This window comes from Pelophylax lessonae (assembly GCF_965119305.1).
Source record: "Pelophylax lessonae genome assembly, chromosome: 3".
NCBI lineage: Eukaryota > Metazoa > Chordata > Amphibia > Anura > Ranidae > Pelophylax > Pelophylax lessonae.
In genome coordinates this window covers 1,432,813-1,448,967 of record NC_138770.1, presented here as the reverse complement: position 1 = coordinate 1,448,967, position 16,155 = coordinate 1,432,813, and the positions used below count along the sequence as shown (strand labels likewise).

The 16,155-nt window shown below is 46.4% G+C and overlaps 4 protein-coding genes across 4 annotated transcripts in view; 2 read left to right on the top strand and 2 right to left on the bottom strand.

Moving 5' to 3' along the window:
* LOC309549119 (uncharacterized protein) overlaps positions 1-16,155 on the top strand; it is a 2,919,967-nt gene that overhangs the window by 1,959,022 nt on the left and 944,790 nt on the right. The window lies entirely within an intron of this gene.
* LOC309549117 (uncharacterized protein) overlaps positions 1-16,155 on the bottom strand; it is a 4,285,597-nt gene that overhangs the window by 3,435,313 nt on the left and 834,129 nt on the right.
* The window catches only part of LOC309549121 (uncharacterized protein), a 236,492-nt gene that overhangs the window by 61,663 nt on the left and 158,674 nt on the right, over positions 1-16,155 (bottom strand). The window lies entirely within an intron of this gene.
* Positions 4,318-6,279, top strand: LOC309548649 (uncharacterized protein; the record flags this gene model as incomplete). Its single annotated transcript, XM_082248618.1, has 2 exons — positions 4,318-4,936; positions 6,119-6,279. The coding sequence occupies 2 exons, from the start codon at positions 4,318-4,320 to the stop codon at positions 6,199-6,201; spliced, it is 702 nt and encodes a 233-aa protein (XP_082104744.1). The 3' UTR covers positions 6,202-6,279.

Below are 16,155 nucleotides of genomic sequence, written 5' to 3'. Positions count from 1 at the left end.
TATTCCTCGTCCTGCCTGTTGTTTCCTTTGATTGATTTTCTGTGTAGTGACCCCGGCTTCATCTCTTGGATGCGCTCGTCTGTTGCTTGTCCTGACCTTTATCCTGATTCCTGGATCTCCTCCTCATCTCTCCTCCATATCCTCTTACACAGCTTTTCTCCACACCTGCAGTGACCCTGGGGGGTGGAAAGTTGGCACCAGCATGCAGCAAAATCCATCCCCACCATTAGTAGCTCTGGATGAAATTGTCTGCTATTTACACTCCGTTCCTCCGCACGTCACCTGATCACATGACAGCTTACTTTCACAGAATCCTGACAGATTTCTGTATGGTAAAGGTCAAAGTTCACTCTTCATTTTAGGAGAAGTGGGAGGCACCCGGGAACAATGATTTGGTTAGCACAGGATCCTCATATAGAGGACCCCTCAAATCTCCCCATCTAAATGTCCCTCCATCCAGAGTCTATATGTCCTATGACATCACATTGACCTCACAGCTCCTCCCCCCCAATGTCCCTCCATCTGGCTTTTTTTTTTCTCATGCTCTTAGGATGTGGGCGGATCCTTGGCATCCTCACTAGCAAAGTGGGACTGTTGGTCCTGCGTTGTATGTAATGATGTCAGAATGCCTGCAACAAGCTTTTACTCTGCGTAGTGTGGGGGTCCTGTGTGGGTAAATTATACCTCAGTCTGAGGTGGGGCTTTAATGAAATGGAAACCTGAATGGTGAGGTGAGGAGGATTCTGGGAATTTAATTTGATTTTACTATTTGTGTTCAGATCTAGAGTTTTCCTCCTGTGAAGTCTGGAGATCACATGACCATCACATTGCCTCCACCTCCCTCCCTGATAGAATAGAGAAATACAAAGAAGATTCTAGAAGTCACCAGAGAGATCATAGAGGAGAGGTGAGTGGTGCTGGGAATTCTGGGACATTATCCAGTAACAGACAAGGGATGTGTCTGGATGGTGACTGTATCATTGTGTGTGTCAGGTTCCTATAAGGTGTCAGGATGTCACTGTCTATTTCTCCATGGAGGAGTGGGAGTATTTAGAAGGACACAAGGATCTCTACAAGGACGTCATGATGGAGAATCAGCCGCCCCTCACATCACCGGGTAGGAGGAGACTTTATTGTAAAGGAGAGAGCAGTACGGAGGCTCCACCTAGATCCCCCATCATCTGATAAACACATAGAAACAATGTATTCAGTCAGTGTGTGTGTTTCCTACAGATGGATCCAGTAATGGGAACCCACCAGAGAGATGTCCCCGTCCTCTGTATTCCCGGGATCCCACACAGGAAGGTCACACCATCCCTCACCATCATCAGGTAGATGAGGAACAATCACTGATAGTATCATTAGGATCTGTACATTATCTGCATTGTTACCATTGATGTCATTTTTATTATATATTCAGAGTAGAAACCTCGGGGATGATAATATTGATATTAAAGAAGAGTATAAAGAGGAGGATGAGGAGTATGGAGTGATGGAGGAGTTTTCAGAAGGACACAAGGATATGATGGAGCCACCTAATACCAGGAACCCACCAGAGAGATGTCCCCGTCCTCTGTATTCCCGGGATTTCACACAGGAAGATCACACCATCCCCCATTGTTACAAGGTTGGTGGGACGGAGCATCTAGAACATGGACTCATTGAAGTGATTTTTTTAAAAGTTATATCACAATATTGAAGCTTATGTTTTACAGATGACCTCTTCTATTGTTTTCTTGGTTTAGAGTGGAGATCCAATCAATATAGAATTTGAGGTTAAAGCAGAAGAAGAAGAGACGTATGTGAGGGATGATCAGCAGTCTATGGAGGAGGATGGAATAACGGGGACATTTATAGAGGAGGACACTCCTACAGAGATCAGCACAGGTGGGTCATTAACACTAAATACATTCCTCCACCCATACTGCTCACTGATTGGCCAAGAGTAGGGCGGGGACTGGGTGATATCAGCCTGTAATCCCCTGGTCACTTTCCTGAGCTGTGTTCCCCGTCCTGTATTCCTGTATTTCTCTCGGATAATCTTCCTTCTCTGTGCTGCAGACACTATTTATGTATCTAGACTGGATTTATGGAGATTCTGGGGTTCAGCTGGCAGCAAAATGTTTGTTTTCACCAGAGGAGTTACAAGACCTAGACACCTGGGGTCAGGGTCGGGACAAGGGGTGGGTAGGAGGGGAGGCTGCCCTGGTCACTGTGGTATCATGCAGGGAGGGGGGGGGGGGACCACAGTGAAATTGAGGGGGGAAGGGTTCTGTGTTGCGAGGAGGAATTTAAGGAGCAGCAGGGACTAAGAATTGTTATAGGAAGGGAAATTTGGGTGTGTGCTAGAAGTGGTGATTCATGGGGGATTTGTGTTGGGAGGGGGTGGGAGAAGGGGATTTGTGCTAGGAGGGTCAATTTTGGGGGGTTTGTACTAGAATAGGTGATATGGTAAAGGGGGGGATTTGTATTAGGGGGAGAATTTCTTATGCGGGGGGCAGGATTTGTGCTAGTAGGGATGGGCCGGGTGATCATGCAGATTAGTACCCAATGTTTGTTTTGTTTTGGGGGGGGGGGGGTTACTCACACATAATGCTCATACATATTGGGGGGTGCAATTTGGCATGTTTGCCGTGGGATATAGGTGACCTTCTACCGGCACTGCCTGGGATATGCGCTTTATATTTCCTTCCCAAAGCCGAGGTCTAGTAAGCTCTCTGATAGAACAATTTTCCCAGGGTTACTTACTCTGCTATTCACTGGCTGTGCCTGACTTATGAGTCCTGACCCTTACACTGTATAATTTATATTGTATATTACATACTCCTTACCCCTGCACTATATACTCTATGTTGTATATTACATATTCCTGACCCCTGCACTATATACTCTGTTATACATTACATATTCCTGACCCCTGCACTATATACTCTATGTTGTACATTACATACCCCTGACCCCTGCACTATATACTGTATGTTGTACATTACATACCCCTGACCCCTGCACTATATACTGTATGTTGTACATTACATACTCCTGACCCCTGCACTATATACTCTTATGTTGTGCATTACATAGTCCTGACTTCTGCTCTCTGCTCTCTACCCACTGCTATATATACACATAATATGGATTCTCTTTTGTTACACTCATTTTCTACCAGCTGGACATTTTATATATCGGTAGATAGTGAGTAGGTGTCCCGCACATCAAGGCGTGAGTCTGAGACTGCCATTTACTATCATATAGCAGGTCTTGACTTGGACACCTAGTTGTAAGATCCTCAGAGACAAAGCTGTCTGATGTGGGCAGAGTCCTGGTTTAAGGGAACCGATCTGCTGATGTCTAGTAATAATCTCTGTATTTCTATTTTAGTAGATGGACGGGAGATGAGGAAACCCTCAGAGGATTGTCTCACTTTGTCTCCAGACTGTAAAGTAGAAGATGAGGACATCACACAGTATAGTCCAGGAGAAAACCTGGCTACCTCAAATGTCCATCCGGCACCACACAGTGTAGATGGACCATCGTATTCCTCTTATCCTGAGGAACCTCAGACTGTGAGGGACGGTGCCGGACCATCGTATTCCTCTTATCCTGAGGAACCTCAGACTGTGAGGGACGGTGCCGGACCATTGTATTCCTCTTATCCTGAGGAACTTCTGACTGTGAGGGACAGTGCCGGACCATCGTATTCCTCTTATCCTGAGGAACCTCAGACTGTGAGGGACGGTGCCGGACCATCGTATTCCTCTTATCCTGAGGAACCTCAGACTGTGAGGGACAGTGCCGGACCATTGTATTCCTCTTATCCTGAGGAACCTCAGACTGTGAGGGACAGTGCCGGACCATTGTATTCCTCTTATCCTGAGGAACCTCAGACTGTGAGGGACGGTGCCGGACCATCGTATTCCTCTTATCCTGAGGAACCTCAGACTGTGAGGGACAGTGCCGGACCATCGTATTCCTCTTATCCCAAAGGAACCTCAGACTGTGAGGGACAGTGCCGGACCATCGTTTTCCTCTTATCCTGAGGAACCTCAGACTGTGAGGGACGGTGCCGGACCATCGTATTCCTCTTATCCTGAGGAACCTCAGACTGTGAGGGACGGTGCCGGACCATCATATTCCTCTTATCCTGAGGAACCTCAGACTGTGAGGGACGGTGCCGGACCATCATATTCCTCTTATCCTGAGGAACCTCAGACTGTGAGGGACGGTGCCGTCCTTCCAGCAGATAAGAGGTTTCCCTGTACTGAGTGTGGGAAATGTTTCCGTTTTAAATCCTATCTTAATAGACATGAAAGATCTTACATGGTAGAGAAGCCGTATTCCTGTCCTGAGTGCGGGAAATGTTTTTCACATAAGTCCTCTCTTTACACACATCAGAGATCTCACTCGGGGGAGAAGCCGTATTCCTGTCCTGAGTGCGGGAAATCTTTTTCACAGAAGTCCTCTCTTTACACCCATCAGAGATCTCACACGGGGGAGAAGCCGTTTTGCTGTCCTGTTTGTGGGAAATGTTTTTCACAGAAGTCTCATCTTCACACACATCAGAAATCTCACATGGGGGAAAAGCCGTTTTCCTGTCCTGAGTGCGGGAAATGTTTTTCACTGAAGTCTTATCTTCAAACACATCAGAGATCTCACATGGGGGAGAAGCCGCATTCCTGTCCTGAGTGCGGGAAATGTTTTTCACATAAGTCTTATCTTTACAGACATCAGAGATCTCACACGGGGGAGAAGCCGCATTCCTGTCCTGAGTGTGGGAAATGTTTTTCGCTGAAGTCCTATCTTTACACACATCAGAGATCTCACACGGGGGAGAAGCCGCATTCCTGTCCTGCGTGCGGGAAATGTTTTTCACATAAGTCTGATCTTTACAGACATCAGAGATCTCACACGGGGGAGAAGCCGCATTCCTGTCCTGAGTGTGGGAAATGTTTTTCGCTGAAGTCCTATCTTTACACACATCAGAAATCTCACACGGGGGAGAAGCCGCATTCCTGTCCTGAGTGCGGGAAATGTTTTCCACTGAAGTCTCATCTTAACACACATCAGAGATCTCACACAGGGGAGAAGTTGCATTCCTGTCCTGAGTGTGGCAAATGTTTTTCACATAAGTCCCATCTTTACATACATCAGAGATCTCACACAGGGGAGAAGCCGTATTCTTGTCCCCTACCGAGGAAGTCAAAGGAGCATTACGCTCGACGTAACGCGTATAGGGGGACGGAGCGTGCGTGGCCGACGCAGAGTCTCTCTCTGGTAACAGATCGCTGACATCGCTTATACAGCAGGCACGGCTGAGTGCCCAACAAATGTGAGTTGATCTGCCTTTCTCTAATAAAGCACACCCTTATTAGTAAGCAGAGAGCACTAGATTTCTTCATCTGTTTTTTATATGTCCCGGGATCCCTCGAGGTGCAAAACAGTGTGGCTCTTTCCTGGAAGTCTGATCCATGATACATGTGATTGCTGGCCCGTTTGGGTCCTTTAGGAAGGTGAGAGGCTAATTCACCTGGTGGAGGGATTCACTAATTGGTGTTTACAACTTGTTTTCATCACTGGATTTTCTTCAATTGGATACGGGGACACTCTTCATATCACTTTATTGGAAGCACACACATTGCTATGTGCCTTATGAACTGGATTTGATTTATTGTATTTAAAGTCATCACTTTTTTATTATATTTCTGGCGCATCACATTTTGGTAGGATTCCATCTTTACATACATCAGAGATCTCACACAGGGGAGAAGCCGTATTCTTGTCCTGAGTGCAGGAAATGTTTTTCACAGAAGTTCAATCTTTACATACATCAGAGATCTCATGCGGGGGAGAAGCCACAATCCTGTCCTGAGTGCGGGAAATGTTTTTCACTGAAGTCTCATCTTCACAGACATCAGACATCTCACACAGGGGTGAAGCCGTATTCCTGTTCTGAGTGCGGAAAATGTTTTTCACAGAAGTCTACTCTTTATATACATCAGAGATCTCATACGGGGGAGAAGCCGTTTTCCTGTCCTGAGTGCGGGAAATGTTTTTCAGATAAGTCCAGTCTTTCCAGACATCAGAGAACTCACACGGGGAGAAGCCACTTTCCTGTCCTGAGTGAGGGAATTGTTCCTCACTGAAGTCCTGTCTTCTTGTACATCAGGGGTCCCACACAACCCTGGAGGCGTATTAGTGCATTGAGTGTGGGAAATTTCTTCTATATGAATGTTGGTGGACATGTGGTAAAGAAGCACACCCTGATATACACCTCAGATATACTCCATGGCTGATCTTCATCATGTAAGAAACAGTTGATAAGGAGATGAGAGATCACCAGAGACATGGATGAAGTGTTGTACCGTGTTGGATTTTCATTGGCTGAGTAAATTTTGGGGTGTAGAGTGGTAAGTAGAGCCATGAAATGAAGGAATCACCTTCAGAATGTCTTTCTTGTCTGTGTGAAGGTTACTGATAATGATATAGCGGGTTACAGAGCTACCGTGTTTCCCCGAAAATAAGCCCGGGTCTTATATTAATTTTGGCACCAAAAGACACAGTAGGGCTTATTTTCGGGGTAGGTCTTACTTTCATGTGCTGTCCCTCTCTTCCCTCTCTGCGTGCCAAGAATCCTGTGTGAACCTAGTTTAGTGTATATAAAATCCTAGGATGCGCTTTATTAGTGTTTTATATATGTCCAGTGTGTGTTTTTGTAATACAATAGTGTAAAATACCTTCCTTACTGCTCTGTGCTCAGTTACAGTAATCTCCCACTCTCTCCTGTCTTTCTTCTCTCATACCGTGGCTGTCAGACTCAGAGGGAGATATCAGCCCCTGCCCTCTGCAGTTTACACAGAAGCGCAGGATAGATTCGATTACAATAGTGTGAAATACCTTTCTCTATCGCTCATTGACAGACGTAGTCTTCTTGATTCTCAAGAGCTGGGTTATGTTGTCTCCGCAGGAGTAGGACTAGGCAGAAAGACAAAACGTTCTGGCTCCACCTTAGGGGCAGTCCCTGAGGGTATATCCTCCCTCTCTCTGCTACAGGGAATCAGTTTTTTTCTGTCTAGTCAGGAGTAAGGACCTAAGTTCCTTGCTGGGATCTTTTTGGTCCTGGCAAGATTTTTTCTTTAAAAAAAAAAAAAAAAAAAGATTTTTTTTTAGGCAGTTTTTCTCCAGTATTTTTTTCCTGTGAGATCTTCAAGCAAATACGCCTGACTGGGCGACACTAGTGGTCACCCCAGCCGGCCTACGAGCACACGCAGACCATTGCATTGCGCTTGGTCGGCCGCGACACATTCAAGTAAGTATGCGGGGCCGGGCGATGGGCTGGGTGTTGAGATCCAGTGGTCACCCCGGTTTCTGCCTACGAGCGCGTGCAGACCAGAGCTCCACGCTGGGTCGGCCGCGACGGAGTCCCAGTGGAGGGACTGACCTTGCGAGTTAAAAGTCTCGCTTGGACGCCAGGAACCAGAGAGTCGAGGCGTCCGGAGTGGTCCACAACCCCCCACCCCGGTGGAGAGGGTATTGTGAAGAGAGGGTGCCTGTCGGTTCGGTATGGTGAGTAAACGTTCCCTTTTTTCTTTCCTCGTTATGAGGCAGTATGAATTATGGGCCCCTCCATACATGGTCAGTATATATCTGACACTAAAAGTCCCCCTTGTAAATACAGTATGTGTTTGTGGGAAGTGGACTTGGTTTGAGAGCTAACACTCTACCCAGCAGACTGTAGCATTACAGCAGACATAGGAGGTATAATCCTACCTTATTTGTAGTGTATCTCCTGTAGATCAATAAATCGCCACTTAGCAGAGATGCAGGTGGATATGCTGGGAAAAACGATTTCGGCGGTCCGCCGCCATTTTGCCGTAGACCAGGTGCATGTATGTCCTCAGGTCACGCCGGCCGCCATGTTTTTGGAGTCTAATGTCTCTTGTATGGGGGCGGCCATGTTTCATGAGCCCAGCTACCTCGTGGAGAGCTGGGAACGCCGGAAGGCGTACACAGGGGGCGGAGCCACGTCCTTCTACCCGGGAAAAAGCAACAGCTCCTTCCAGTCTGTAAAAGACAGACGCTGACTGCAGTCGGTTTGAAACTTCACTGCATCGGTTGGTGAGCCTTGGGGGTCCCTCTCTCTCTCTGTGGGGATCGAGAAGCAGGTACTCTGAGGGGCGCTATTGCGCTAGGGGGAGACACATAAAAAAAAAAAAAAGAGGTATTTTTTGTTTTTTGATTTAAAAAAAAAAAGTTTTTTTGTTTTTTCTGGCAAAGGTGTCCTGAATTAACATGGACCCTGCCACTCATGTATCTCCTCCGGATCCCCTCGAGGTGTCTGCAGGATCCTCCAGCATCCCTCTGACGATTCAATCATTGTCAGCTATTATGAAAACTTTTGTGTCCCGGCTGGAAGTGGCTTGTCAGGGACAGGGCGCAAGAAAGCGACTCCCGCCTAACCCCTTATTATCTGAAACCTCGGATTCAGACTCTGAGCCTATTTCTGCAGTTGCAGGTACTTCATCTGGAATTGGTGTCTCGGGTACTGTTTCTTCAGACAGTGAGGAGGATGTTTCGGCATCAGCCATAGCCAGAGAGGAAGCGTTGGTAAACGCACTCATTGTATCTGTTCAAGAAACCTTAAGATTACAGGGTATTCCGTCGGAAATAGCTGAAACTGAAATCCCTTTTGGGACTAAAAAAGGCGAAGGTTTTTCCATTGCCCAAATGTTTTGGCAATCCAATCGAAGAAGAATGGCGTCTGCCAAAACGCACTTCTGCTATTTCTAAACGCATTAACAGGCGTTATCCGTTTGAGGAAACCCTCATTAAGAAATGGACAGAACCACCTGTGGTGGATTCACCAATTGCTAGATTGAATAAAGCCACGGTTATTCCTCTAGAAGACGCTCCGTCTTTTAAAGATCCAGTGGATCGCAAGATAGAAGCTATGTCTCGCACCATGTTTACCTTGATTGGATCAGCTTTCAGACCAATAATTGCTATTGGTCTGGTTTCGCAGACTGTAACTGTAATGGACCAAGTGGTTACGCCGGGATTTAGAAGAGGTCCCTCAGGCGGTATCAGATTTGTTGGAACAAATGATACAGGGGTTACAGTTTGTGTGTGATGCGGCGTTAGACGCCACTCCATTATTGGCGCGAGCATCAGTCTCAGCAGTGGTTCTCAGGCGTACACTGTGGCTAAAAGGTTGGTTAGCCGACCAAGGTTCCAAAAAAGCATTGGCTAGTATCCCCTTTTTAGGAGAGCGTCTTTTTGGAGCCAACTTAGATGAGATCATTAAGGATCTCACGGGTGGAAAGAGCACCTTTTTACCGCAAAATGTTAAAGGTAAAGGAACTCGTCAAAGACGAGGGCCTTCTTTCTCTGCTCACAAAAAGTTTTTTTCGTCCCGCGGGTGAAAAAATTAAGTCCTCCAAAGCTCCTTCAGGAGGCTTCAGGGGACGTTGGTCGGGCAAGCAAAAGCCCGCCCCCTCCAGACCTGAAGATAAATCGTCCAAAGCCTGAAGGTGCGCCCCCACCCATAACTGGGGTGGGGGGACGTCTTCGCCGGTTCCCGGATCCATGGCTTTCCAGAATCCCGGACTAGTGGGTTTGCGAAGTCATAAGGTCAGGGTACAAGATCGAGTTTTCGATCTCTCCCACCGGCGCGATTCTTCCCTTCCAATATTCGACTATCCCCGGATCGTTTAGAAGATCTGCGGAGAGCAGTCACGGATTTACTACAACAAGAAGTGGTAGTCCACGTTCCTTGGACAGAACGTTTTTTCTAGGGTTTTATTCAAACCTATTTACAATACTCAGGAAAGAGGGCAAAGTGCGTCCAATTCTGGACTTAAGGGCACTCAATTCCTTTCTCAACATAAGGAAATTCAAGATGGAATCCATTCGCACAGTAGCAGCCTTCCTGCATCCAGGGGATGTCCTAGCGTCCATAGACATCAAGGACGCCTATCTTCACATTCCCATTTTCGCAGGACATCAGCGGTTTCTACGCTTTTCCGTAGAAGAGAACCACTATCAGTTTGTGGCGTTACCTTTCGGTTTCGCCGCGGCTCCTCGGGTCTTCACGAAGGTGTTGGCCCCAATGTTGGCACTACTGCGCCAAAGAGGCATATCGATTCTAGGTTACCTAGACGGTCTCCTGCTTCATGCAGAGTCTCCTCAGACCCTGCTACAAAACATAGAAATTACTATAATTTCTTTACAGGAATTCGGGTGGCTGGTGAACCAGCAAAAGTCTTTTCTGGTTCCCACCCAGAGGCTCGAATATCTGGGTCTAATTCTAGACACAGTCAGGACAAGAGTTTTCCTTCCGGTAGGAACTATCCAACAGCTGGTCTTCCCTTCGGACTTGCATGAGGGTTCTGGGGTTGATGGTGGCTTCCTTCGAAGCAGTCCCATTTGCCCAGTCCCATACCCGAATTCTTCAGCAAGAGATTCTTCTCAGATTGAATCGGAATCCGGAGTCCCTGGACTATCGGATCCAATTGAGCAAACAGACCAGAGAGTCTCTGGTCTGGTGGCTTCGGTCTCCGATGCTCAGCCAGGGAAAGTCATTTCGGCCAATATATTGGACGATAGTGACCACGGATGCCAGTCTATCCGGATGGGGAGGAATTCTCGGTCAGTTATCTGTCCAGGGACTTTGGTCCCTGGAAGAATCCAGGTTACCGATAATGTATTGGAACTGAGAGCGATCAGACTTTGTCTGATTCACTGGACCGAGCAGCTCCAGGGCAGCCCGGTTCGGATCCAGTTGGACAACGCCACGGCCGTGGCTTATGTCAATCACCAGGGGGGCACCAAGAGTGTCCGAGCGGCCAAAGAAGTGGCTTGCATTCTTCGCTGGGCGGAATGTTTTGTTCCAGCTATCTCTGCGGTGTTTCATTCCGGGGGTGGAAAATTGGCAGGCAGATTATCTCAGCCGTCAGACTCCGGATCAGGGGGAATGGTCCCTCCATCCAGAAGTTTTCCATCAGTTGTGCCTACGTTGGGGCACCCCGGATGTGGATCTGTTGGCATCACGATTCAACAGAAAAGTACAGAGATTCGTGGCTCGCTCCCGCGATCCTCTAGCAGAGACCGCAGACGCACTGGTCACCCCGTGGGGGCAATACCAGCTAATGTATGCCTTCCCTCCTCTTGGGTTACTGCCAAGACTTCTTCGCAGGATAGAGGAGGAAGGAATTCCAGTAATCCTGGCAGCTCCGGACTGGCCTCGTCGAGCTTGATACGCCGACTTGGTCAGACTGGTGGCGGACGTCCCGTGGAGACTTCCTCTCAGGGAGGATCTACTGTCTCAGGGACCGATCTTCCATCCTGCTTTACGATCGCTGGTTTTAAACGGCCTGGTTATTGAGACCCAGGTGCTGAAGGACAAGGGATTGTCAGCTTCAGTTATTCCTACTCTAATTAAAACAAGGAAAGCGACTTCCAGAAAGATTATCATCGTACATGGAAGTCTTATATTGTGTGGTGTGAATCCCTTGGGTTCCATCTACATCTTTATTCGGTAGCCCGAATATTGGCTTTTCTGCAACAGGGAGTTGAGCAGAAGCTGGCCTTGAGTGTTATCAAGGGTCTGGTTTCAGCATTTGCTATCTTCTTTCAGAAGCCTTTGGCTACTCATTCCTTGGTGCGGAATTTCATCCAGGGGGTGCTACACCTGGCTCCGCCAGTGCACGCGCCGTTACCATCCTGGGATCTTAATTTGGTGCTGTCGGTTCTTCAGACACCTCCCTTTGAAAATATCAGGGAGATTCCCTTGCTTACTTTATCCCAGAAGGTGGTCTTCTTGGTGGCTATCACTTCTGCACGCAGGGTGTCAGAACTGGCTGCATTATCCTGTTGTTCCCCAGATCTGGTGGTTCATAGGGATAAGGTTGTTCTTCATCCGAATCCATCCTTCCTTCCTAAGGTGGTTTCAAAGTTTCATTGAATGAGGACAGTGTATTGTCCTTCCTATGTCCTTAGCCCAATCATCCTCGAGAATTTGCATGGCATTCCTTGGATGTAGTTCGGGCGATCAGGATATATTTGAATACTATGGATTCAATTTGTAACGGATTCACTGTTTGTGATCACGGATGGCCCTAAGAAGGGGTTGCCTGTTCTGCTGCGACCATCTTTAGATGGATCAGACAGACGGTGGTATAGACTTATTTTATCTAAGGGTCGGGATCCCCCGTTCCCTGTTAAGGCGCATTCTACTCGGGCGCTTAGAGTTTCCTGGACCTTCCGCCATCAGGCGTCAGTGGTTCAGGTTTTTCAAGGCGACTGTTTAGTCGTCGGTTCATACCTTTACAATATTGTATAAGGTTTATGTGATGGCATCGTCAGATGCCTCTTCTGGCCGCAAGGTTCCTGCAGGCCACTGTTTGAGGAGACTGTTGGTCTACCTCGAGGATTTGTGGGGTAGGTCTCATCTGTTTACTCGATGAGTCCTTTGATACTTCTGGTTGGCTCCGGTTGGGCCTTCTAGATTGGATTTTGATTTTTGTCAATCCCACCCCTCATTTGTGGCACTGCTTCTGGATGTCCCAGCTCTTGAGAATCAAGAAGACTACGTCTGTCAATGAGCGATAGAGAAAAATGGATTTTTGTAAGATCTTACCGTAAAATCCTTTTCTCTTAAGCTCATTGACAGACGTAGTACCCGCCCCTCTATCATTGAGTTGGGTTGGGTTAAATTCTCTGTTACTGCTTTAGAACAGAACTGATTCCCTGTAGCAGAGAGAGGGAGGATATACCCTCAGGGACTGCCCCTAAGGTGGAGCCAGAACGTTTTGTCTTTCTGCCTAGTCCTACTCCTGCGGAGACAACATAACCCAGCTCTTGAGAATCAAGAAGACTACGTCTGTCAATGAGCTTAAGAGAAAAGGATTTTACGGTAAGATCTTACAAAAATCCATTTTCTTCATCGCTGCTACGGGCTAAGCTGATCTGCCGCCCTCTTCTCCCCCGCTGACAGCTGGGGGTCACGGAAGTGCCGATGTAAAGGTATTTCCCACAATTCTAATCGAACACTCTGCGCTTCTGTGTTACACTGCAGAGGGGAGGGGCTGAGATCCCCATCTGACAGGACAGCTAAGGTATGAGAGGAGACAGAATCAGCTTAGAGCAGAGCGGCGATGCAAGGAATGTATTTCACAGTATTATATTACAAAAACACACATTGGACATTATTTAAAACACTAATAAAGTGCATCCTAGGATTTTTCATACACTAATTTTCAGGGCTTATTTTCAGGGTAGGGCTTATATTGAAGCCCTCCCCAAGAATAACATTAGGTCTTACTTTCAGGGTAGGTCTTACTTTCAGGGAAACACGGTAGAAGCTGTGAGATCCCATATATCTTTAACAGTAAACTTTGCACAGACAAGACAGAAGTTCTGAAGTTGATGTCCTTCATTTCAAGGCTCTACTTACCAGTGGTGACCCCGAAGCGTGTCTCTCTGTCTTCAGTCCATCCTTCTCCCATCCCCCAACAGGAGGGAAGGAGAACTCGGAGATAAACTAGGTGAGAACTTCTTTCCTTTGCTCCTGTGTGGGTTTGGGTGGCTTGGCGGAGTGCGGCACGAGATGTAACACCGCTTGTCTTTATATTTCTACATATCTTATCTGGGTGGAGGTTATTGGTTGGAAAATATTTATACTGTTTCATTTTCTGTAAATAATTTCTGTTTTCCATTTGAAGGGAGATATTATGTGTGGTTTGATGAAGTGATTGGCTCAATAGTTACCACTTCACTTACATGTTTAGTTTTTATAAAATAGATGAACAAATATGACAAGCATTCATTCATCCATGACAAATATTGGTCGTATTTTAATTTCATTCAGTGATTTCCTATGATCATTGGGTCCATCTAGTGGCCATAATGCAGTATTGAACTTTTTTTCCTAATTGAGGTATTTTGGAACTAATACCTCATTATGGCCACCAGTTGGAGCTGACGATTATAGGAAATCATTGTGTTTATTAGAATACGGCCAGAAATCGTCACGGGTGGACACATGCTTGTCACACTCACCCAACATATTCTTTGCATAGACCCCTTAGCTTCCTATGTCGGGGAGGGGGTCATACAAATACCTGAGATCATACCCATGTATTTATGAGTACAGTACACATTGAAGGACATAAACAAAATAAAACCACAGGATTAAACCAACTATTGATTTAAAACCAAAAATACCTAATTTGGCCTTTAGATGGCGCTAAGCATCATAGCAATTGGTGCCATCTAGTGTCCAAATGCAACATTTTCCATTTTAAATCAATGGAAAATATTCAACCAGATCAGCAAATCCCCTAATAACATTCATTGTTTCCCCAATCACACAGAAGGAATGTACATGCATTGTCACTGAGAGAATTGCTATGTAAATGTTCTAATATTTACCCCTAAATGTCAGGAGACGTTTATATAAAGAGGGGAAGTATGGAGCAGATAAATGAATAGACCTCCTAGCAATGTTATTACCAGGCTGCAGCTAGGGGGAGCTCTAATGTGACCACAGCAGAGTGATCCCATCTAGACACCCTTTCACTGCCAGACCTGTGTTTTGCATTATTTTTGCACACATGGTAAAATGCAGATTTTGGGCCTGAAGATTAGATAAAACCCCCAAACATATATTTTCTGAAAGCAGAGGCCCTGGAGAATAAAATTGTGGTAATTGTTAAGGTGTTCCTCGTACACAAATGTCACCTTCATATCCGGGTTTATTTTCTCCTTTCCCCCATTTTCTATGGTGTGATCTTCTCTACAATACTTTGTTATAATAATGTAACACGTTGTGTATTGTATTGTACACAAATTATTACCGACTCCACCTCCACATTCCAGACAAGTGATCATCCTCACCAATTGGATTTCTTCCTTTACCATTTTATTCATTTTTTTTTTTTTGCACTCTTGTTAAAATTAGAATAAAAAATATATTGAACGAAAAAAATTGTGTGTGTCGGTGCAATGACAGACTTCAGTATCCAGAAACGGCTGGTAGGTGACACTTCCATATACAGCCCAAGGAAGTGACAAGGAGCCCCTAGGAACCTTTGGAGGAACCCTGGCTGAGAAAGGCTGGACTAGGCAGTCGTATATTATTATTATATAGAATTTATATAGTGCCAACAGTTTGCGCAGGCTCTACAATGTTAGGGCAAACAGTACAATTACAATAAAATTCAATACAGGAGGAATCGGAGGGTCCTGCTCTTTAGAGCTTACAATCTAGGAGGTAGGGTCAAGTGATACAAAAGGTAATAACTGTGGGGGATGGGCTGCTGAAGAAAATAAAAGTGCAGTTGTTAGGTGGGGGGCAGAATAGGCTTCTCTGAAGAGGTGAATTTTCAGGGAACACCAAAAGGTGGATAGAGTAAGAGATAGTCAGACAGATTGGGGTAGGGAGTTCAGTAGGACAGGAGAGTAGGGTTGAGCGGACACCTAGATGTCCGTGTTCGACGGGTTCAGCCGAACTTGAACTTCAACCGAACGTGTCCCGGACTTTTGCCGAACTTTTCCCGGACACCGAACCCCATTGAAGTCAATGGGGACCCGAACTTTAAGGCACTAAAATGGCTCTAAAACACCAATGGAAAGGGCTAGAGTGCTGCAAATGGCAGCAAAACATAGTTAAGAGCATGGCAAGTGCTCTGCAAAAAAAAAATGTGGATAGGGAAATAACTTAAAACAACAAAAAAAAAACCAGAAAAATAAAACAATGTTCTTCATCTCTGAAGGACGAGGCCCATATGGAGTAGGAGGGAGGTTGAGGTGGTGGTGGATGTGGCGGTGTCATAGGCGTGCGCACAGGGTGTGCCGGGTGTACCTTGGCACACCCTAATCACCTAGGGCACATAGCATTATCGCTCTGTTTGCCAGTGAGGAGATGGGAAAGATCTCCCTCGGACCTGCTCTGCTCTATTTCTCTTTGCCAGCAGGGAGAGTAATGTATCGGGGCCATGTACATGTAGGCAAACACATGCATGTGTATTTCAACTTTGGGGTGCACACCCTAATGCAATAGGCTGCGCACACCTATGGGCGGTGTAGATGGAAGCGGCGGTGGAGGAGGACCAGGGCCGGATTAAGAGCATCATGGTCTTGGTGCTGAGGATTTTGAAGGGC